At 51.0% G+C, this 22,419-nt stretch overlaps 6 protein-coding genes across 6 annotated transcripts; 1 reads left to right on the top strand and 5 right to left on the bottom strand.

Annotated features, from left to right (window-relative positions):
• The first annotated feature begins 1,097 nt into the window (after nucleotides 1-1,097).
• Nucleotides 1,098-3,387, top strand: DACRYDRAFT_119866 (uncharacterized protein). The gene is made up of 5 exons (XM_040770881.1): nucleotides 1,098-1,532; nucleotides 1,583-1,719; nucleotides 1,772-2,054; nucleotides 2,109-2,920; nucleotides 2,971-3,387. Exons 1-5 carry the CDS (start codon nucleotides 1,156-1,158, stop codon nucleotides 3,228-3,230), a joined length of 1,869 nt encoding a protein of 622 aa, XP_040623699.1. The 5' UTR covers nucleotides 1,098-1,155; the 3' UTR covers nucleotides 3,231-3,387.
• A 332-nt stretch (nucleotides 3,388-3,719) lies between these two features.
• DACRYDRAFT_19100 (Aldo/keto reductase) lies at nucleotides 3,720-4,709 on the bottom strand (the record flags this gene model as incomplete). Its single annotated transcript, XM_040771423.1, has 4 exons — nucleotides 3,720-3,891; nucleotides 3,946-4,161; nucleotides 4,217-4,365; nucleotides 4,416-4,709. The coding sequence occupies 4 exons, from the start codon at nucleotides 4,707-4,709 to the stop codon at nucleotides 3,720-3,722; spliced, it is 831 nt and encodes a 276-aa protein (XP_040623698.1).
• A 568-nt stretch (nucleotides 4,710-5,277) lies between these two features.
• On the bottom strand, nucleotides 5,278-9,059 carry DACRYDRAFT_112420 (uncharacterized protein; the record flags this gene model as incomplete). Its single annotated transcript, XM_040769409.1, has 9 exons — nucleotides 5,278-6,206; nucleotides 6,263-6,441; nucleotides 6,496-6,736; nucleotides 6,794-6,917; nucleotides 6,968-7,019; nucleotides 8,441-8,684; nucleotides 8,734-8,857; nucleotides 8,906-8,957; nucleotides 9,004-9,059. 9 exons carry the CDS (start codon nucleotides 9,057-9,059, stop codon nucleotides 5,278-5,280), a joined length of 2,001 nt encoding a protein of 666 aa, XP_040623697.1.
• A 2,866-nt stretch (nucleotides 9,060-11,925) lies between these two features.
• Nucleotides 11,926-13,275, bottom strand: DACRYDRAFT_97460 (uncharacterized protein). The gene is made up of 7 exons (XM_040777457.1): nucleotides 13,152-13,275; nucleotides 13,044-13,103; nucleotides 12,724-12,993; nucleotides 12,637-12,675; nucleotides 12,540-12,581; nucleotides 12,465-12,491; nucleotides 11,926-12,414 (listed from the first exon to the last, which is right to left on the bottom strand). The coding sequence occupies exons 2-7, from the start codon at nucleotides 13,078-13,080 to the stop codon at nucleotides 12,107-12,109; spliced, it is 723 nt and encodes a 240-aa protein (XP_040623696.1). The 5' UTR covers nucleotides 13,081-13,103; nucleotides 13,152-13,275; the 3' UTR covers nucleotides 11,926-12,106.
• An 847-nt stretch (nucleotides 13,276-14,122) lies between these two features.
• Nucleotides 14,123-15,760, bottom strand: DACRYDRAFT_25486 (uncharacterized protein). The gene is made up of 10 exons (XM_040774182.1): nucleotides 15,526-15,760; nucleotides 15,459-15,468; nucleotides 15,387-15,406; nucleotides 15,208-15,337; nucleotides 15,097-15,156; nucleotides 14,775-15,044; nucleotides 14,689-14,727; nucleotides 14,595-14,639; nucleotides 14,518-14,544; nucleotides 14,123-14,466 (listed from the first exon to the last, which is right to left on the bottom strand). The coding sequence occupies exons 1-10, from the start codon at nucleotides 15,571-15,573 to the stop codon at nucleotides 14,201-14,203; spliced, it is 915 nt and encodes a 304-aa protein (XP_040623695.1). The 5' UTR covers nucleotides 15,574-15,760; the 3' UTR covers nucleotides 14,123-14,200.
• Nucleotides 15,761-19,220: 3,460 nt separating this feature from the next.
• On the bottom strand, nucleotides 19,221-21,501 carry DACRYDRAFT_119861 (uncharacterized protein; the record flags this gene model as incomplete). Its single annotated transcript, XM_040770880.1, has 4 exons — nucleotides 20,605-21,501; nucleotides 19,850-20,548; nucleotides 19,639-19,795; nucleotides 19,221-19,612 (listed from the first exon to the last, which is right to left on the bottom strand). The coding sequence occupies exons 1-4, from the start codon at nucleotides 21,370-21,372 to the stop codon at nucleotides 19,221-19,223; spliced, it is 2,016 nt and encodes a 671-aa protein (XP_040623694.1). The 5' UTR covers nucleotides 21,373-21,501.
• Nucleotides 21,502-22,419: the final 918 nt, after the last annotated feature.

Below are 22,419 nucleotides of genomic sequence, written 5' to 3'. Positions count from 1 at the left end.
GAAACACCCTGAAAATATTCTGCGGTTTGTGAAGCATCCTCTAGTGCATGCGTCGCCCCGAACATCCCTGGTATTGCCACAAGTACCACACATCGTGATCGAGGTTGACCACACTTGTCGCAACCGGACTCGATTCGGTGATCGTATAATTCAAGATGAAAAGAACAATACCTTCCTGAGTCACGTTGCGTATGTCCATGGAAGAAGTGAATGAATGCTGTTTGTCAGGTCGTGCGACACCGCTATCGTAATATGTGGTATTAATGCCTCGAGGACCGGGAAAAGACAAAAGTGGGATTAGAAATGATTGTATCAGGAATGAATTTGAAGCTCTGAAATCGGAATCCGCGCAGGAAAGGTGAGCACCCCCGAACAAGTGGTCGACACAGCAAGATGACTAGTGACGTCAGTGGGACACGGGGGGCAGCGGAGCGGGTTCGGCACACTTTCGGCGAACACGGGACCCACGCGCCCTCCGGCGCATCTTTGCCTCCGCAGGGTCCCACCCTGACTTCGCGAAGAAGGCGAGCGCGTCATTCCTTTCCATTCCAGGCAGGATACGACAATGAACACGATACTTGCTTGCACCGCAAATTTGCATTCTTGCCTTTTTCTGTGGAGGAAGGTGCACAAGGACTGACTGCTTCTGAGTAATTTGCTTGCTTCTCTTTATCTCGCTTGGCAGGGGAATGGTGGGGATGAAGTGGGGTGCGGGTACTGAAAGTGGGGGCGAACAAATGTGGGACATGCTGGTGGTCCTTTGCTGGCATGTCGATGATCAGACGATGGGACTATGAATCATCTATCCATCAGAAAGAGTCACGGCATCAAACACTGGAAACGCGACTTGAAGGAGCGAAACCATGTGGTTCCACCCCAAATCGTCAGCTCTGTGTTGACTTCCTTTTTACATCAAACACTCTCCCGCACCGAATCTTACTGGATTAATTGAACGAAGACCGGTTGGGCCGCACTCAATCCTGTCGGCACATGTCTCGCCTATCAGTGCACCGATCCTTCCCCCCGTGGATCATATGTAAGCTCCACAATTTCCCCTTCCTTCTCCGAATCCCCATCCGCCCCACCTCCCTCGAACCTACCCTGTACACCTCTCTATATAGGTGAAGAAGGACCTAACTATCCACGATAACGATCATGTCTAACGACTCCATCCCGAACGAGGTGTATCCTAGTGAGAAACCCGAGACAGAGCACACGAATCAGGGCTTGCAAAGGGAGGTCACCCTCGATAACAACATCCAAGCCAAGGTCCAGAACCCGCTCCATGGAATCCCACACGATTACCTCATCGCCGCTGCACGACAGTTCTGCGTCGAACACAATATGGAGGACAAGACATCCGTCGTGGTCAAGGGTGCCCTGCTCGCCCAAAACCCTGGCGAGTTCGATAAGCTCACGGAGCTCGACGAGGAAGATAAACTGGTTATCCACCGCGAGCGCACGCACAAGTGGCACCAGCCCCGTGCGCTGTACTTCACCATCATCCTTTGTTCCATTGGTGCTGCAGTGCAGTACGTCCGATTGTCTCATTCTCAGAGTATACACCTACTATCGTGCGCAGGGGTTGGGATCAGGAAGGTTCTAATGGAGCCAACCTGAGCTTTCCGATTGCTCTGGGCATTAACGACAATGACCCGGACCAGGCTCTTGCGGCGCGTAATCAGTGGCTTGTCGGTGTCATCAACGCTGGGCCTTATAGTAAGTTCTCCGCCGATTCAGTGTTTCAGCGTACTAAATTTAGTTCCTCCAGTCGGTTCCTCTATCATTGGCTGCTGGCTCTCTGACCCTCTGAATAACCTCTTCGGCCGTCGCGGGACCATCTTTATATGCGCGCTCTTTTGTATCTTTCCCGTCATCGGCTCCGCATGCGCACAGACCTGGATTCAGCTGCTTGTCTGCCGTCTGTTACTCGGAATCGGTATGGGCGCCAAAGCATCCACTGTACCCGTCTTTGCTGCTGAGAACACTCCCGCTGCGATCCGTGGTGGCCTTGTCATGAGTTGGCAGCTGTGGACCGCCTTCGGTATCTTCCTGTATGCAGTCTTTCCGCTTCTTTCTATATCCACCTAACCCTTTCCGTTCTATAGGGGTGTATGCGCCAACCTGATCCTCTATCAAGTCGGTGACATCGCATGGCGTCTTCAGTTCGGCTCCGCGTTCATCCCGGCCGTGCCCCTCCTGATCGGTGTCTACTTCTGTCCCGAGTCTCCACGTTGGTACCTCAAGAAAGGCCGCGTCCACGATGCCTACCGCTCGCTATGTCGTCTGCGGAACACGGAACTTCAAGCCGCACGTGACTTGTACTACATTCATTCCCAGCTAGAAGCCGAGCGTGAGCTTCTGCAGGGCTCATCCTACTTCACTCGCGCCGTCGAGCTATTCACCATACCGCGTGTCCGCCGTGCCACCCTCGCCTCCTTCGTCGTCATGATCGCCCAGCAGATGTGCGGCATCAACATCATCGCCTTCTACTCGTCTACCGTTTTCGTGGAAGGCGGATATACGGAGAAGTCGGCGTTGCTCGCTTCCTTCGGCTTCGGTCTTGTTAACTGGCTATTCGCATTCCCCGCAGTATGGACAATCGACACCTTCGGCCGACGCAACCTTCTCCTCGCCACATTCCCTAACATGGCATGGACGCTGCTTGCCTCTGGTCTCTGCTACCTCATCCCCAACGGGAATAGCGCCAAGATCCCACTCGTCGCACTCTTCATCTTCATCTTCGCTGCCTTCTACTCACCTGGTGAGGGGCCCGTGCCATTCACCTATTCGGCAGAGGTGTTTCCCCTGAGCCATCGTGAAATGGGAATGGCCTGGGCTGTCGCGACGTGCCTATTCTGGGCTGCAGTACTCTCCCTGACCTTCCCTCGCATGGTTGGCGCCATGACCATCACCGGAGGTGAGCATATATACATCATTTTTGCATGTAATCACTAATCCCTGTCTCAGCCTTCTGCTTCTACGCAGGCCTCAACCTCCTCGCGTTCGTGATGATCTTCTTCCTCGTGCCCGAGACCAAAGAGCGCACACTTGAAGAGCTGGACTACGTCTTTGCCGTGCCGATCCACACTCACGCAAACTACCAGCTCACCAAGTCTCTTCCTTACTTCATCAAGCGCTTCATCTTCTGGCAGCGGTCTGCCAAGCTTGAGCCGCTCTACAACTTTGACGAAGTCGACGAGCGAACCGTGCGTAGCGTCAAGGTATGATGCGCTCCTGTGTCTATACGCTTCTTGCGCTTGGCATGACCTACTGGTATTATATAAAATGGGTCTGCTACCTTTTGCGGCTATGTATGAACTCTTCCCTACGCATCTTACTCAGCTGTCGGAACAGAACTCAGAACAGTCGGTTTGTATCAATAGTAGTTTGTCAATGCTACTTGGGTTGCGAGAACACAAACACCCTTTGAATCGGCAATTTCAGAAGCTTCTATGAAATGACATAGATGATCTCACATGTGCGCTGTCTGATGCCTGCCTTTGCTGGCAGTACGGCGTGTAATCCCCGATGTTCTGTTCTCGACAGTCTTTATGACTTCCAGAATAAGTATTCTTTACAGATGTTCAGAAGCACATGGGGCCTGACAGAACACATATGACCTGCTTTCGGGGGGGCATCGACCGTCATTCTTTAGTTTCATTTACGTACACGAAATAACAGTCATACACAGGATAGTTGTACACGATTCTGGGCTCCTACTGCGCTTTCTGGACCTTCTGCGCAAAGTAATGCTGGGCGCACAGCTCAGAAGCCGAGTAATGCAGTTGGCGTCCGGCTTCGTCGATGGCCTTCATGTCCTCGTCACTCAGCTCGGGCAGAGCATACACGTCCACATATTCTTTCAATCGCGCTTCTTTGGATGTGGTCCTAAGGGAGTGTTGTCAGCTCGGTACGGGATGCGTTGTGAGGAGCTGGGCTCACGTAACGACGATAACCCTCTTTTGCTCCAACCATTTCATCAGTATCTGGCCCTGTGATGCTCTAATCTTTTTTCCGAGTTCTTGCAGAACAGCGTTGACAGGACCATCTGTCTTCCTCGTCAGAGGGGTAAGACCGCCCCATGATTCAGTGAGGATGCCGTGCGCTGCCTGTAGTTTCAACACGGGGAGCAGTTGCTCGTAGTTATACGGGTGGAATCTGAAAGACGAGTGTGAGATCCAAATGTTGATGCAGAGGAATTGCAATCGCATACTCAAGTTGGTTGACGACAGGTTTATGCTTCGCAACTCTGAGCACACGCTCGAGCTCGTCAAGGCGAAAGTTAGAAATGCCAATGCTCCTCGCAAGACCGGCTTCCTTCACACCCTCCATCTGCCTCCAGACATCTTCCAGTTGGCCGGGCTTGTCGAAGGGGATAGCAGCGTGTATGAGAAACAAGTCGACATAGCCACTTTCAGCTTCTCCAGGCTACTTTTCAGACTCTGTTCGACCGTCTGGCCCTCTGTGAGCTCGAAGAACTTGGTCGTTAGGAACACCTTCTCGCGCGGTACGCCCGACTGAGCTATCGCATCGCCTACGGTGTCTTCGTTACCGTACATCTGCGCGGTGTCGATATGCATATAATTCGCATGCAGCGCCATGAGCACGGGCTTGACTGCATCTTGCCTAAGATGTGCGGTGCCACTTCCGAAGCCAAGTCGTGGGATCGTGTGACCGTCAAGTAGGGTGTAGACAGGAATAGACATGGCTAAGGACAGCAGTATAGATTTGATGTTTAAAACTGAATACTTGCGGCCAGTTTGTTGCTCGTGCATATCGCTGTGCAAGAGTGATTATATTTACAGCCATCTAATGCCCTAGTCGGGCCCGTGCTTCCAGAGTGGGGTTGGTGGTCTGGAGCAGAGGTGGTAGGGTTTGTCGCGGGTATCGACCCCGATGGCGGCGGGATGCCGCTTGTCGGCGCTTCCCCCGACGTCCACGGTTCCGTCCATGCTCTAAAGGAGCAGGGTTAGCGGGTGAGCAAATCGACCCCTTCTGCTCTCCCCAGCCTCTCCTTCTTATGTGGCATGAGGAAGAGGAGAGTTAGAGCACTTCGGACTAAAATACAGTCCTCCGACTAGATATACTGCCAACCCTGCTGTGGTCCACGCCACAGACAAATGCCCTGCGTTCACCCTCAGACAAACGAGTTATTCCCCACGCTAGCATAGCCGAGGGTTCTTGGGTGATTAATATTGTACGAATGTAGGAGAGAAATCAAGTGATATATTGACTGGACTACCTGACTGTCCTCGTTCCAATAAAGAATGGGTATCATGATGCAGGTGCATATTGCGGAAGTTCTGGATCCATGTCGTTCTCGGCGCGATATTCTTCCCGAAGGCGCTGATTGAGGATACCGACCAATTCCTGGGTCGTGGCGACCTGGTACGGCGTCGACTCGGACGTCGAGGTTGCCGAGGACTGTTGTATGGACAGGCTGATAGGTGCAGAGGGCTGTCGCATCGACATGTTATTGAGATGTTGTTTGGTGTCTCGATGCTCAGTCGGCGATTGCACCGGCACTGGAGATGCCAATAGTTGCAAAGGGCTCTGGATATAATTGCCATCTTCGGGTTTATGCAGGTCCAATCCCGGCAAAGCGCTCTCACTGGTCGGGGCAGCGCTATACATCGACCGAGGGAGTGGATATGGAATCGCTTCTTCGTTGGCTTCGTTTTGCGGATACGGGTCGATCTCTGATCGGCTCGAATCGGATAATGGCGCACTTCGTTTTCTCCACCAGAAGAACCATAGGAGAAACAGAGCGATACAGAGCAGTGCAACACCACCCACCACACCACCTGCGATAGCTCCAACCCGTGACGAGCCGTTTCCGGTGGCGCCCCCAACCGCTCCTCCTGTGGTATCACCCCCAGAGCCAGCTCCCGCTGTGCCATTGCCTCCTCCGCCAGTCGACGGAAGACCAGGGGTTACTTTCGTCAATATCAACTCGTCGACCGACGCGCAAGGGTAGAAGTCAGGTCCGACAGGCTGTTGCGCGTTCGGGGCTGCTGGATCGTAATTGATCAACGTGATTGTATACTCCTTTGTCGGATCTAAACCTGCTTTAAAGAACAGCACTTGTTGGGGTTCGTGCCATAAGTCAGATCCGTTGTAGACGTATGACTGGCCATCGAATTGGATCGTAAATGGTCCCATATTGAGATCCAGCATACCGAGTAGTTGGACGGCCGCTGATTCTACAAACAGCACACATTAACTCACCTGAATACAAGCTCTGCAAGAAGTATCTTACCATTGAAGGTGTAGCTGGCCAAAAACGCGGGTCCATACGAACACATCCAATGTCGAGTGCCGGCGTAATCGTTGGCCGCGTTAGTCGCGGTGGCAGGAGTGGAGAAGATCCAGACACCTGCAGGTTGGTACGACCATCCCACCTCGGCGTCGTCAATACGTTCAATAGTTGGATTTGTGCTATCTCATTGTTAGCTCATTGCGAACGCAGAACTTTTTGCGAGTACCGCTCACCCATTCAGTCCAACGGTCACCACACCTCCGAAGAATTGGAAGTCGGCATTTCCCTGCGAATTAACTCGCAATGTCGCAGTGTGGCTACCGTAAGTTAAACCATCAACATACGCCATAAGGTGGGCAGCTGTGCTAGCGCATGCCGGATCTTCCGCAGAGCCCGTAGTCGACACGGGACTACCGTCTACCGTGAAGGTATACGCAGACTCGGTTAATAACAGGCAGAGGTATAAGGCGGTACCTGGGTTTAGATCAGTCATTGGTTCTTGTTGTAAAAGCCGCGCTGGGCTGCGATTACCTTCAAACTGCAGGGTCACGTTCGCACCGTCAAGGTAGGTCTCTCGTAACGGCACACCAGTCCCGAAATTACCCAACCCGGGGTTTGGCCATGTAGTAAGGCTAGAGAAACTTGTGCGCCACCCCTGTAGAATGTCAGATCCCCAGCCTCATCGACATGATGCAGAACACTGACGCCAGTTGGATCACCTTGGAGAGCATACCAACCCTCTTGAAATGGCTCGTATCTGGGAATGGGTGAGCATAACGAGCATTGCAAGCAGCTTTGAGCATCCTGACATGAAGGTTGGACTTGAGCTGTTCAGTGAAATGTTGTACGGGGTAAAGGCCGCCATATCACTTCCTCAGCAAAGTGTCGACCCGCCTAGTACGTCTTTGACTTGAGCTGACCAGCTAGTTTTGCAACAGTCGAAGAGAAAAGTTGTTATCACACAGGAGAACGGAGAATTACAGATATCTAGACGCGCTCCCGCGTTGTCTGAAGAAGATCTGAGCCAGCCTTGTGCACGGATCTTAGTCGAGCCCAAAGCCGTGCGAACCGGGGTTGTCAGGGCAGAGTTCGTACGTAGAAGTGATGGAACTAATTTGCGACTGGTCTTGTGGACTCCCCCAAAATAGCCATTCGGTCGCACGTAATATGAATTGTATGTGGGAACATATAGCACCGATAGCCAATTGGATATACGTATTCGATGAAGAAAGCTGGGAGTGAGCATCAAAAGTTGGTTCAACTAGGGTCCGAACCTCGATCGAGCTAGTGAATTTGCTGATGACATTGGATGGTTACGAGCAGCTGATTATTGCGATGGGCCTATTTTTGTAATGCAGGGCTGATTGAGACCCTGGTTAACGGGCGTTGTTTTGTGGGAGTTGGGCGGGTTTACCACTGGTAGTATAGTGGAAGAATGTGCCGTGGGCTTGGGCTGTGCGGAGATTCGAGATGTTTGGCCACTTTCGCTAGCGAGTTGGGGCCCATTAATACCATTTTGAAGATGAATATTCATCCACGACCTTTCGTTTCAACACATTATAGATCTCTTGAAACGAGGCGAAATGAAAGTACGAAATGCACTCTATAACCTACATACATGTATAACACAGACATCAGCGACTCTGTTCATACTCTGGAGGCTCCAGATCCTCATTCTGTGCCACATACTCTGCTCGAAGCCGTCGATTGAGAATGCTTACTAGCTCTGATGTGGACGCCTCCTGGTAGTTTCCAACAATCGGAGGACTTGTGGGGGTAAGAGCAGACGTATTGGAGGGTGCGCCAATTGCTGTGGTCGATGACGGTGTTTGGGGGAGAGGAAGAGTCTCACGACGAATCTTGCCTGTTCTGCGAGGAGATGGTGGTGGCTGTATGACGAGCAAGGTAAGTAGTGTAGAAAAGAGGTGGGGTGAGTATTACCAAAAAAGGTGTAACTTGCAGTGTTTGATGGCCCGTAACCACAGGTCCAATGGTTCGTATTATCGTAATCTCCGGCTGTATCATTATTCGGTAATTCGTAATCCCAGGCGCCGTCACCTGATGGCTGGTATACGAATCTTGGATTTGTGTCATCAACGTGTTCTATAGTGGGATTGGTGCTATGTAGCAGCAACCGTTAACAATGTACATATATGCACTGCAAGACCAGTAGCTTACCCGGCAAGGCCGATCGTAACAAAACCCCCGAAAAAGCGGAAATCCACCTGTCCTCGAGAGTTGACCTGCAGGGTCGCCGTGTGATTTGCGTACTCTAACTTAGAAGTGTATGCCATAATCTCGGCACCAGTCCCATCACATCCTGGATCTGCCGGTGGAGATTTAGTCGTCACCACGGGACTCCCATCAACTGTAAAGTCGAATGCTGCATTTATAGCAGTGAGGCAGAAATATACAGCCGTTCCTGGGATGTGGTTTGAGCATCAAGGTGGAGGAGCGCAGAGCAGCATTACCTTCGAAGGCAAGTGTTAAATTCGCTCCATCCAGGTATGTCTGACGGAATGGGACACCTGATCCAATATTCTGAGTACTTGGGTTGGGCCAAGTGGTAATATTGGTGAATGTCCCTCGCCATCCCTGGAGGGTTGTCAATAGCAGACCAAAGACTAGATGAAGTACACCCACCCCGGCAGGATCACCCTCCGATTCATAAAATCCATCACGAAAGGGCTGAAATCTGTCAAAATTGACATGAAGACCCAATATAGATGAGAGATTCGTACATGAATGTGGGGCTCGAGCTGACGAGCGAGATTGTATAAGGATACAGAGCCGACATTGGCGAATACTACGATATAGGTGTTCCCACAATGTGTAGAGATTGTCCTCGGAAGAGACCAGCGTCTAATGTTGGAGAGCACAAGCGATAGTCAGTCGGATGAGCCAGCACTCCAAGAATTATCTGACGCAAGGGACGCTTGAATGCCCATCCTTCAATGACGGATAGGTGCTGTTGAACAGCTCTGGCATGCAAGCGGTACAAAGTCATCGGAAATGCAACCCCGCGCAGCCAGAACGTGCAGGACAACATCAGATAACAGTTATTCCGAATTAAGGGCCGTTCTTCCTTGGACCCTGTGTCCAGTCATCGGAAGTAATTACTGCATAGCCTTGGATCGGGGCCGTTCCCACGACGACTCGCAACCCAACGAGATCGTGTGAGAGCACATCATCGCGTCCACCAATCACGCGTCCTGGGGACACCGACGACACCGAGGTCCATCTCTCTATTATTGACCAGAGGCTCTGGTCCAGACTTAAGTGATAGTTTAGAATACCTGTCCAGAGTAGCTCGTAACTCGGTGTTATAATCTTAATGTTATACATGCGTAGATTAAATACATCAATGGCCCGGCTCATACTCCGGCGGCTCCAAATCTTCATTGTCGGTCATGTACTCTGCTCGAAGCCGTCGATTGAGAATGCTCACTAGTTCCGATGTGGATGCCTCCTGGTAGTCTCTAGCCGGAGCATCTACGGACGGCAGGGCAGTCACATTGGAAGTTGCGCGGGTCGGGGCAGCCGAGGCGCGTGATGAGGGCGTTCTGGGAGTAGGGAGAGGGCCACGACGACTCTTGCCAGTTCTGCGGCGTGGCGACGGCGGTTCTGTTATGGGCGCAGGAATGATTTGCGGTTCTTCTATGGTTTCCTCAGTCGTTACGAGACGGGTTGTTGATTCCTCCGGTCTCGGAAACTCGAATATTGTTTTGTCGTCCGTTGTTATGGCGCTGTACAAATGAAGCGTGAAGACATATGGTGTCGCCTCCGTCATCGCTTCTTCAGGCACCGGATCAATTTCGAATTGCGATCTATGAGCCGCACGTCGTCGTCGGCGAATACACAGCCATATCAAGAGACCCGTAATGATCGAGATTGCTGCAACACCCGCCACGACGCCTCCTACTATGGCACCCGTGGGCGTTCGCGCCGAGCCGCCCCCACCAGGAATCGGAGTGGTTTTCGTCAGGAGAAGCTGATCAACCGTCGTACAGGTGTAATTGTCAGGCCCGACTGGCTGCGAGACGTCCGGGAAAGAAGGGTCATTTATTAAGATCGTGTGCTGAATCGTTGGATCGAGGCCGCTTTGGAAGAACAGCACCTGCTGCATTTCGCGCCACAGGTTAGATCCATGGTAGTAGAAAGAGTTTTCATCCAACTGAATTGTATACGGCCCGATATTCAAGTTCGCAATGCCCATTAATTGGACGGCGGATGAGTCTGTCAAGAAAGGTGAGCTGGACAGAAAGTGTAGAAAACTACGTATTACCGTCGAAGATATAGCTTGCGGTGTACGACGGTCCATAAGACCGAGTATAAGGGTCCATTTGATCGTAATTTCCGGCGGTGGAAGTACTTGGTGAATCGTAATGCCAGTCATTACCAGTGGAAGGCTGGTATTTCCAACCAGGGTTCGTATCGTCAATCCTTTGTAAGGAGTTGGATTGGTTCTGGCCAAACGTCAGTCATAGTTGGATACGCGTGCGGAAAACGTATCTCACCCTAAAACCCCGAGGGTAACAACACCTCCAAAGAAGTAGAAGTCTGCTTGTCCTTGCGAGTTGACGCGGAGTGTAGCAGTGTGGTTTCCGTACTCTAGATTAGAGACATATACCATATTGATGGCACCCGTATGCTCGCATGCTGGATCTGATGGAAACCCATCCGTCGTCACAGGCTTTCCATCAACAGTGAAAGTCGCAGATGAACCAATAGGTAGAAGGCAAAGATACACAGCCGTCCCTGAGCTGCAATAAGCGTGAAAGAAAACAAGTAGTGTGCAGGGACTGACCTTGGAACGTGACCGTCACGTTTGCTCCATCCAAGTAGGTCTGACGGGATGGAACTTCAGACCCAACATTCTCCAGGCTTGGATCAGGCCATGTCAAAGTGTCTGAGAAGTTCGATCGCCACCCCTAGAAGCTTTTAAGTATGGAGGTGATGATCCTTGAAAGACACGCACCCCAGCAGGGTCACCATTCAGGCCATAGAACCCATCACAAAATGGCTGACATCTATACATAGGTTCACATGAGTGACTTGAGCAGACAGGAAAGTATGGTTGCGTACATGAATGTGGGGCTCGAGCTGGTTAGAGAGACATTATAAGGGGTCAGAGACGTCATTCACCAAATTTTGTGGCGCAGCGACGGATCGAGATAGCCTTCGATACGACGAGCACCTGATGTTGGACAATACTAGCAATGAATCGGCGGGCGAGCCAACACTCCCAGGATATTCAAGAAGGAAAACGCCTTGGTTTGGACGCGTGGCTTGGGGTCTAAGTACCACAGTTCGTGACGAAACTGTTGGGAGGCGTCGCAACCGCACAAAGTCAACGCTGATGTTGACATGGTGATGTCCGTCCCGCAGCGTACAGCATAATCTCGGAGTGCATGTTTGGGAGCTATGACTCTCGTAGTGCAAAAGGGGGTGCTTCGACCACCTTCTGTCTGGACACTGTGCCCACATCGGAAGCGGTTCATTATCGGGTAAACAATCCCCCAGCCCGAGGCTGTTCAACACAGGCTCTGTTCTTGCTGGTCCAGATTCCAACTAGGCTGGGTATTATTAACACCTTTCAAGCACACGCGCTAGAACATGTGACGGAATACATATAATATCAATGATCACGTACGGGTATGGCCCTAATCTCTCTTTGTCTCCAGGTGTTGGTAACAAGCCTGGGATGCTTGTCAATTGCTCAAGCTCAACGCAGTCACAGCCAATTCTTCCTGAGCGGCCTGCATCAATGATCTCTAATGATGGGTATCTCATTCCTCGCCAAAGTCGTACGTCTGAGTTGAGGACAGGATCAAGAATCCAATATCAACTCTCTTCCTCATCTGACCAGTCTGTCTCCAAAAATCGACTTTGGTGGCGACGCGTTCTTCTCGTGCTCCGCTCACTTATCGTTGCACGGTCGCTGACAGGATAAGCACCCAAAGGGATGCGTCCATTAGGCGGCTGGCGAGTAGTGGTGACAACATCCCAGTCATCGAGCTCAGTAGTGGTGGCGCGCAGGTTGAGAATGATGCGACAGGGAACGATGAACGAGAATCCGAAGCTGAGCATGTAGGGGCAGTAAAAGGATGGGCTATTCGAGCTTGATAGAATGGTGTTGATCAGCGAGAATGCTGGTCAGGTTGTCAACTCTTGTCAGCCTCCTGGGAAAATGATCTCCTACTGAGTAGACAAGTAGATGCAAGGAAGGCTGCAGGGAAGTCGGCTGACGTCTAACACAGAGAACTGCAAATCGTACCATCTCGGTATAGTACCAACATAAGCCCGGACGGCTTGGATACTGAAAAAAGCAATCAGCCGTGCTATTCGATCCTTCAACAGGCACTGCGGCTTACAGTGTTGAATGCCGCGACCGATAGTTAAGAGGAATATTACTGATATTACTTTAAGTTTTGAAAGCCAGGAAGTACATGGACACTCACTTCCTTCATAGCTGCAATAAATGGCGTATATCTTCAGGGAAGCAGCGGATGCCTCAGGGGTAACTCTTGGACCACATCCAGGTAGGCCGGGAAGTTGACCATATGCAGTCAACCCAACCATCGTATAGGTTGTAAACACGATGGCAGCCACGGTAAGTGCGCCCCACGCCACGCCTAGACCAATGCCAAGGTACCAGTTTCTGTTCCAGATCGCCCATGTTCGAAGGGAAAGGACAAGGCCTGCTGCGACGTACACGAAGCAAGTCGTGGCTGTAGCGAACGTGAATACCAGGCTGCTTGGGCAATCGACATGCACGTACCTAAAGTCCAATTCATAGTCACAGTGCATGACTCCATCGACACAAATGTGCCGAATTGAACTGTCGGAGAATCGTACATTGAGAACGAAGAACATGTCAAGCGCGTACCATAAAGATAGATTGCGGCATCAATCAATCCCAAATAACGTATAACAACAAAGAGCGCCTTGCCTGGCGTCCACCTGGCTGACCATATGTATGAAACCTCGTGAGGAAATGTAATCAAGTAGTCGTGATACTGGGAAACAATTAGAAGAGAATCGTCGAGGTGGTGATAAGGCGGACAATCAATGTAGCTGCAGCACCTGCCGGAATGTCAGCATGCTGGTTTATAACATGTACGTACAACAACATACAACATCCAAACTGAAAAGCAAGACCCCTGATCAGTACCCGTGTGAAGCACGCAAAATGTACGTATACGCACGTTCTGTCCAAGAATAATTTGCGCTACTTCATCCAAAGAAACAGCGGACATTGTAGAGCGAGACTTGAAAAGCGTTCTTCGTTAACAGCCGAGACTAATACACGGGGGGTGCTAGGCTCTCAATGCCAAAGCTGTTGTTCATGAACTAGAAGGTTTTCACCATGACAGTGAGGGAGGATGCGAGGAGAAGAGCGCTGTGCTGCCCCCATCATGATCCCCCTTTATACGGGGAACGGGCTCGATCTTCCGCATGCATTCGGCGCACTGCATCATAGAAGCTGCCTTCTTCCAGCCTATGAATAGTAGAGATACCCGACTATGGTAGATCTTCAACACAATCTTCACGCCTTCGAAGGGGATTATGGGGGATCAACCATTGGTGCTGGCGCCGGATCAGACGTAAAGACCACCTGAGCCACCAACACGTTTTCCACCGCTCACCTTCTCAAACATTCAACTAACCGGTCCCTTATCACGGAGGAACTTCTCTGCGATTGCCATTGTAAGAGCAGCAGCATGGTATGCGAAGGAGGGCCTCGCGTGCCGAATTGCGCGAGGTCTCTGACGTCTAGCGCTCGTAATTGGTCCCGAGCTTCCCCGACATTGCGGCACTATTTGACAGCCCGAAACGACGAGCATGTCTCTGCTGTTGAACATTGCTAAATTAGAAATAAAGAATAGTATATATCTACATTCGCCAAACGTTGCCTCGTACAATGCTATCCCAGCCTCAAACATCAGTACCGCCATCAGAGCTAGTCTTGGTTTCGGATGTCTGGCCAGAACGGTTTGACCTTCGAGGGCTTGCTATCGCACGTGGAGACATGTCCTGATGTCCTGTCGTCACGTCCCATTGATCGATCTGCATCGTACTTGCTCGAAGATTGAGGATGATGCGGGTGGGCACTATGAAGGAGAATGCGAAGCCTATCAAGCACCAGAAGTAGAAATTTGGATTCTGTGTTGCTGACAGTGCCACGTCGGTGATTGAAAAGGCTATTATGCGTCATCAGTTTGAGCGGACTGTGCCGGTGGGATTTTTCCTACCAAGTGTCCAGACAGAAGCAATGAAGGCTGCAACAGAAGTCAGACGTGGTTTGCCAATATGGAATTCCAGCTCGCACCATCTCGGTATAGAACCAACAGCAGTGTCGGTGAATTGCTAGATACTAGACAGCTGTGAGCCGGTGATCATGTGGAAATGAGGCGATTCCTTACATTGTTGCAGTCCTCGAGCCAAAGTGAGGAGGAAGATCACTATCATGGTGTCAGGCGACAGTTACTTTCCTGTAGGATTGACTCACAAATTTCATATGCGCAACCGAAGGCGTACACTTTCACGGCATCATTTGCTGCAGCTGCAGTGGTCGTGTCAATGCATCCTGGAAGACCGAAGATGTTGCTGTACGGAGAGGAGCCGATGATGGAGCGGATTGTATAAAAGGCCGAGCATGTTGTTCCCACTATCCATCCAGTGAAGACAATCGCGCCGCACATCTTACTCTTGTTCCAAATTGCCCAAGTACGCAGGGCCAAAACGAGGGACGCAGCGACTGAGGTGACAAACATCGACACTGGTACGGACATTAGCATCGCATCAAGTTATCAAAATGGTAGCTTGCGTACACAGAGACCAATACATTGAAATTAAGCATGATCTTGGTGTTACCGTAGTGCCAAATTGTACTACCAAGTGGAATAGTCAGATGCAGCATTGGGTTCGAAGAGCAAACTGACCATATATAGAAACAGCAGCATCAGTCAATCCCACATAACGAATGAACAGAAATAGCACCTTTCCCGGTGTCCACTTGGAAGCCCAAACGAGCCGGACTTCTTGAGGGAAGGTGAGAAAGTAATCAAAAAACTAAGTGAAGGTTCAACTCGCAAGCTCGTAGGAGACAGAATCGGCTCACGATCAATGATGCTGCAGCACCTGATAATGAATTAATCAACAATGAGGGATAGATCCAGATATTGGCACGTACAAACACCATACTGGATTACAACAGTTAGTACAAGTTCAGTGCACTGCCTTAACGACGAAAGACGCACGTCTTGACCCAACAAAATCTCACCTATCTGCTGAAGTGGGGACGACATTGGGGAGGGCGCAACATCTACTGCGCTTGGTCACAAGTTATCTTTAACGTACCCGCACTATGTATGACAATCATCATGTTGACGATCTTGCATCCTCCTTGTTTCCAGGTACGATAGCGTCGGACAGAATTGCCGGGAATCTGATTGTGACGGACTCACTTCCCAGGAAGCGAAGAAGGCGGTGTAGCTTGGTCACGTCAGGTGCAACTCTTATACAAATGCTCATCAATTCCGACTTACGCAATCTCTCCAAGAGTTGAAGGAAGCACCACCAGAATGTTCCAATGGAAGAACGTGAGCAGAAGATTGGGGTTCATCAACGTTATCTCCCAGAACGTGCTCAAGCCTCAAACATACGTAACACAGGGTGCTTTGCTCGGAGTTGAATTACCGCGTGAAGGTAACAATATTGTTGAAAAGGAGAAAGATACAAATTCATGTATTGCCCATTTGGGGAAAGGGTTGCCCTTTTTGTCCTGGAGATGTCCTCACATGATCACCGGCGGCGCCCGGCGGATTATGTGGTTACCCGATTGACCGATGGATCGTGGATCGAGATCAAGATGGTGGCAGTGCTGAATCTTCCGAGACTTCGGAATGCAGCCTTGACTGCATCCGTCTCGACCTCTTGGTTCGATGTGGCCACTTTTACCTTCTCGAGCAGAACAAGGCAGTCATCAATCGCAGCGCTTTGCATGGTGTTAAGCGTTCGTTCCCGACGCTGCCATATCTTCAGTTTCTGCCGTCGGACACGCCTCTTCAAACTTGCTGACAAACGAGTTCTGGGGAAGAGTATCCAGGCTGTTTGAAGAACATCAGACTGAACAAGTTTCACCAAGCACTGGCACTTGACCCTCGTTGCATTTCCGGTCGTCTTTGCAGCCATGCATTTCGGTCATTCCCGCCCAGGTCCGGACCGCTCGGCATACGTTTCCTCTTCCAGGTGCGTGCATCGTGTGTCCCTCCGACCTAGAAGCTTATCGTTTCATTGACAACTTCAGAATTATCTTGAATTCGGCAGGTACGTGAACCTAAATAGAGAAGTTGGGTCTCGTAACATACCCTGTTAGGTAAAGCAATATCTTTAATGACAACGACACAGCATCAGGAACCATTCCCTTCGCAGAGGCTGTGTGAACCATGCGATAATCGTTTGGTTTTCCAAGTCAATGCCTCGAATTGGTGCCCACACGCGCGTACTGTACTTCCAATCGCTCTCGACACTATGAATTGGCGAGCACTTGTACCAGTGAATATAACACGACAGCCGACCGCTGAGCTGGGGAGGACTCTATCAAAGGCGACCGTATTCTCAAAATTGATTTCTTTCTTTATTACTACGGCATGAACACACGCCTCGAGTCGTCTGACTTGATAATGAGATCCGTCAAATCTTCACCGGAGATAAACGCGGTGTAGATCATCACACGACCAAAATCATAAACCCCACACCACACAGGCGTACCAAACCCTCTGGAATTGTGCTATATCTGTCCAGGAATGCGTCTTCCGAATCCTCTCAGCATTGTCAGACGAATTGACTGGGAGCTGCGTATCTGATTCCTGTATGACGGCCATGACGTAATAGATGATGATGAGTGCTCCATTTGGAATTCATCAATGTGAGGCTCCGCCAATCACGTACCTAAGGGTGCTGCGCTTGTAAGATTGTTCGTAACTCCTATCAGAGAGCACGTGAAATATTTGACAAAGACAAGTTTCACGCACCACCAAGCGGGATTGGTATGCGGTATTGTCGGCGAGATCGGTAGGACGGGCGGTCGCCTCTCAGGCATCCCCATCGGCTATTGGATCTGCTCGTGGTAATCGCAATCTGCCATTAATTCTTTCAGCCGAAGCCCTCTCTTAGGTGGCTGTCTCACGAACCTTCCAGGCGGCATTGTGGTTGAAGCAAAGACAAACCTTCAGCGCAGGGAACGAACAGCGCATGGATCAATCTCCTGCCAGCGGGAATGGACCGAAAGTCGCATCGTTTCCTTGAATGGGCTAAGCCATGTGCTTTGATATGTATCCAGGTTTCCTGATCCCGTTCAGTGGCTCAAACTTGCTAAACATGGAGGGATTCCTTTAGAAATGTTCTAACAGGAAAGTTGACGACAGAAGCGGTTTCCAACAGAGGACTGGAATACGCGGTCTCAAACGGCTCGATCATTGACAGATTCCAAGATCTTTACCGGTTTCCTCTGAGTTCAAAGAACGTCGAGAATACTGCACCACAGCACTCGAATTCTGATCATCTGAGGATTCAGAGTGATACACAGTACCGTCTCTTCCATAAGGGCTAAAAGCCCCACTGACCGTCCACAAACTGCAGCATCATGGTCTCCAGGGAGCATCAAACGAACCTTAAGAGGTGTGCGTACCTATCAATCAGAGTGATATGCTTCCCAGACGTCCACCTGACCCACACCGCAGGGTGACCAGGCTTGTGCGATCTTTCTCAGGCTGTTATGATGCCACGCTAGAGCATCATCAATCCCAGGATGAGATCGTCACCAATAGCCTTCATATGTGATAGATGTTCGCCATCTGATGACTGCGGTGGTGGAGATTGTCACACATTACGTCGAAGAGTCAGATGGCGCGGAGGAGGTATCGAGCTGCAGAAATATATGAATCCAGGAGTGGGGTGTTGATGTCCGCGAAACCAGGTGTTTTGCCATTGACAGCAGAAAAACTGGAAGCACAACGTGGAGAAGTGTACAATAGACCAAACGGCAAGTACTGCGGGCTCCTCTCGTGTGTCGGCCAGTTCTATTGATGGTCCACAACACGCAGAATACTCGGGAGGATATCGCCATATAACCAAAATGCCGCAGCGCGTCTTTTCTGCCCCTCCGCAAAAAGCCCGCAGATGCAGGAGGTGGAGCGGGAAAACGGGATGACACCATTTTTCAGCTTGGGTGCGTGAGCTCGCGTGATTTCCATCAGCCTGGATGAGAGTAAACGCGCTGCTGAGCGAGATTTGCCGATTCTCTGGGGAATCGGCCGCGCTGAAGGGGTTAGGCCAAAGTACGAGCGAGAGCAGTCCACAGACGCTGTGGCTTTCCGTCTGATGCGCTCATCTGATGCGCTCACATGTCTACTGTCATTGAAGGCTGATAAGACCAGATGACTCACCCTCGCATTTACTCGACAGAGTCGCTTAACCGAAAGACGCGCCAGTCATGAATATTCGATTCCCTAAACTGCTGCAAGACACAGAGCTCCCAGACCAGGCGAAGATGATGAACGGCAAATGCATTGTCACTAATTGCAAAGACAACGCGGGTCTGGTCAACCTCCGTGCTTCCACTTCACCATCCTCGCCAAGGCTGGTCGAATTCTGTCATCTCTTCTCGATCGAGGAGTTCTTTTCTTGTGCTCAATACCCGCCGCTGCTGATCGACCTGTGCTTCCGATGCCGGCTTCTCCTACGTTTTGTTAACAAAATGTTGTTCCGAGTCGCTGCGACGGTGACCGTCCATGGCAGAAGGATGGAAGGGATGCAAAAGCTCTGGAGCCATAGACGGCACAGCAGCACGCTGCTTGACAAATGCCACTCTCCGCACGCACTGCAATGTTCTGTGTAATGTCCCGTAGTGCTGGATGCCTTCTGTTCGTACCCCCTATCCCCTCTGACCCTATTACATTGCCGTCATAGTCGGGGCTGTGAATCCGAGGCGGCGCCAAGCATTCAACAAGTCCAGGCTTGGTTTAGAGTCGCCTTCCTGATTGTCCAACGCCACACATGTCTCCTGTCTCTCACGCTCCGCTGCTTCCTCAGTGCACAAGGCATCGAGGTCGAGGGGCCAGCGCGAGTTGTCAGAGCTTCCTGGCGGTCCCTCATTGAGACAGTCTTGCCATCTTGTCTGATTCCAGAAACGAAGCACGACCTGCTCGTGGATCTCATCTTCCTCGTAATGGCAGTCCAGACGGAAGAACTTTGGACCGGCCGGAAAGTTCGCTCGAATGATCGCATAGTTCGCGTAAGATGTGATGCAAACACAAGCGAGATGTATAGGAACGTTGATGTGACCTGCGAACTTCAAGACCCACGTTCACCTGATGGCTGGGCGTTGAAAGCGAAAAGGAACGGGATGAGCTCAGCACCAGTGATGATATCCTGATCGCCAGACTCTGCGTCATCGGCAGTGGAGTAGAGTATATCCTCGGTAGGGGAGGTCTGGAGCGCACGTGTCTTCTGCACCCATTCTGACATCTGACCGATAATAACATCAGAATACTATCATCAACAAGCAGTAGCGAAACGCACCCAGTTACGATTATTCTTCATGTCCTTCATCGTAAGGACGTGAAGATGGTCTCGGGGCAGGTTATCCAATGTTATTGGGTCGCGTGGCATAGAAGTGAAATGTAGTGAAACCGTGATCCATAGGCAGGAGGTCATGCGGCCGACGGTGAGACGTCCTCCCTGATACTGCATATAACTCATGTGCCTGAGAATATCCTCTGGTCCCCCTTGCACAGCAACCTGTGCCTCCTCCGAAAAAGTGGAGATGAATGACTCGTCCCCAGGTTTCATATGGGGACGAACAGTCATGATACGAGAACTGTTGTCTGCATGTCGTATATGATCGATGAAGAAGAGCTGGGCACCAGCGTCCGCGATAGCAAATGCCGATATGTAGCGATATTCCAGACCATCCCTAGGTGAAAAATCGAATGTCCAAAGTGCCTTCAGGGGAGTGGACTTGTCGTTGCTCACTACATTGAGCTCATACAGCGTGATCCACGTCACAAATCGCACTGCAAGGAGAGAGCGTCCATTGACGATCTCGAAACGGGCGTTGAGGATATCTTCCTCGAATTCCGCACCGCAGATGGGCTCCGGGCTGTGCTCTTGCGAGGCCCATGCGTCAAGACCGACATACACCTCGGCGTAGCCGAATTCGTAGTTGAGCACCCATAGGGCGCCTTGCATAAATGCAGCAGCCAATGGGCGGCTGCAGCGCTGTAAGGATAGATGTCAGATGCCTTCGACAACACCTGGGTTGCAGAGTCGCGCACCTGTCCACCGTTACTGAAAACAATCGTTTTCCCATCGGAGAGTCGCGTCGCATGGAGACAGGGTTGGCCGTTTCTCAGCGAGAATACGTCCCACTCCCGATTGCATGCGATAGGGGCGTTGGAAGATGCGCATACATGTCCGATCTGAACATGGTCGCCGCTCTGTAATAGTTCCACGATATGCGTGGTCGTTTCGTAGGTTGATTGACCTTCGTCCAGTGAATACGGGACCATTACGCGGGCACCAAGATTATCACGGAAAACGATCGGGGCACCCGCGTCGAGGATTGTCGCATCGGGGTGGAGGCACTGGCTAGTATGCATCAACCACTGCTGACTCGATGTGTCGTATCGATACATGCGAGCAAATGCATTGGTCGTCAGAGTCACAATGTGACTGTCGTCAAGCGGGATGACCGTTGCGATAGCATCGGTCGAATGCAGGTCTTGAAGGAAACACGAATATTCGTGTGGAATCCATCTGGGAGAGGCACAGCTCTCGACTGAATTGCTGGTTTCCCCATGCTTACTCCTCCCTGCTTCGTCGTCATCGCTTCCTCCGATGTCAACCTCTAAAGTTGTGTCAAGGACCCCTCCTTTCGTACGCGATTGCGTCCCGAAGGTGTTGGATCCTGCACCGGGGGAAGAGGACTCGTCCTGTAGGAGAACGACAGCATTCTCACCGTCGCCTTTCATCCACTTTCTTGGGGGGGACTCGACCGATTGCTTCGTCACTTGGGAGGCTACTTCTTCATTATACATCTGCATACTCCTGAGTGTTGGTGCAATGGAGGGCCACTACTGGGGGAGAACAGAAGCAATACTAAGTTAAGCGGGGTAGTTGATTGGAGAGGAGGTGCAGTCTCATCTTGCCTCTAATGGAAGCTGCGCGCATCCTGGCGGATGTAAATCTTCCAAGGCTGAACTGAGACAAACGTATACATAGCAAAGCCGATGAGTACCAGTATACGTCAGATCAAAGGACGCGCTCGCTTCCATATCGCTGTCCCCCTGTGAAATGGGTGTGGTTGGTTGATGTTTCAGCACGACAGAACAGGTGATGTTAATTCCTCTTTTGGCTGCTCTTCTCTTGCCAAGCGGGATGCATGTCCATATCCTGGAGAGCGACGCGCGTCGTATTCCATACAGAGCATGCAATAGTGCGATCTTGTAAAGATGGTGTGTACTGATGAACAAGGAAGGATGATGGCCACAAAAGGAGAGGGTGCTCGGAGAAATACACCATGATGTTCCCCAGACGGAAGCGCATAAACCAATCAATCGAAGTCGCCCGATCCAGTCCGACCGGGATCATATTGGGCAGCAAAAATCCCTCACTCCACGTTGGTCGAGATCCGCTTCCGACTGACGTAATAATGTATCCTCCAAAAATGCCTCATCCACATGCGCCACCCTTTTTCGTTTCTCTTCTGTCGTCCCCGATCCAATAGGAGTCGCTGGATGAGGTATTTTGGCCACATCACTTGAGATTGACCACTTGGGCGGCACCTCGGCATGCGGAGCTTGAAAGCAGTTTTTGGGGATCGCTCATGTTGATGGACTTGTCTCTGTCAGCGCCCAATCCACAAAATGCCTCAACACTGACATAGGGGCTTCGTAATGGTGAGACAAGGTCCGACCATATGCTGCGGTCACGGCGATATTCCCGCAACAGAGGGGTATATACTCCTGCTACTCCGGACCGAGGGGATGCGCAGTACTGCTCAAACGTTGTTTTGTCTATTCTCCGTTATTGTTGCCTGCAAGCGACCGCGAGGCTCATCGTTCACCAACTCCTGACTCGCTGATCAGTCG

The sequence above is a fragment of the Dacryopinax primogenitus genome, assembly GCF_000292625.1.
Source record: "Dacryopinax primogenitus strain DJM-731 SS1 chromosome Unknown DACRYscaffold_26, whole genome shotgun sequence".
Lineage (NCBI taxonomy): Eukaryota > Fungi > Basidiomycota > Dacrymycetes > Dacrymycetales > Dacrymycetaceae > Dacryopinax > Dacryopinax primogenitus.
Note: the sequence above shows the minus strand (reverse complement) of the source record. Positions and strands in the feature narration are given on the sequence as shown.

Excerpts from the sequence above, each read along its gene's own strand:
- DACRYDRAFT_119866 (XM_040770881.1), top strand. The coding sequence starts at position 1,156 with ATGTCTAACGACTCCATCCCGAACGAGGTGTATCCTAGTGAGAAACCC. Across the intron at positions 1,720-1,771 it reads CATCAACGCTGGGCCTTATA|TCGGTTCCTCTATCATTGGC; the intron begins GTAAGTTCTCCG and ends TAGTTCCTCCAG. Across the intron at positions 2,055-2,108 it reads ACCGCCTTCGGTATCTTCCT|GGGTGTATGCGCCAACCTGA; the intron begins GTATGCAGTCTT and ends TCCGTTCTATAG.
- DACRYDRAFT_97460 (XM_040777457.1), bottom strand. The coding sequence starts at position 13,080 with ATGGAGTCATGCACTGTGACTATGAATTGGACTTTAG. Across the intron at positions 12,676-12,723 it reads TTATTGCAGCTATGAAGGAA|TAATATTCCTCTTAACTATC; the intron begins GTGAGTGTCCAT and ends AAGTAATATCAG. Across the intron at positions 12,415-12,464 it reads TGCATCTACTTGTCTACTCA|CATTCTCGCTGATCAACACC; the intron begins GTAGGAGATCAT and ends CAACCTGACCAG.
- DACRYDRAFT_25486 (XM_040774182.1), bottom strand. The coding sequence starts at position 15,573 with ATGTCGTCCCCACTTCAGCAGATAGGTGAGATTTTGTTGGGTCAAGAC. Across the intron at positions 15,045-15,096 it reads TTCAATGTATTGGTCTCTGT|TGTCGATGTTTGTCACCTCA; the intron begins GTACGCAAGCTA and ends TGTCCGTACCAG. Across the intron at positions 14,467-14,517 it reads TGCTTCTGTCTGGACACTTG|CCTTTTCAATCACCGACGTG; the intron begins GTAGGAAAAATC and ends GACGCATAATAG.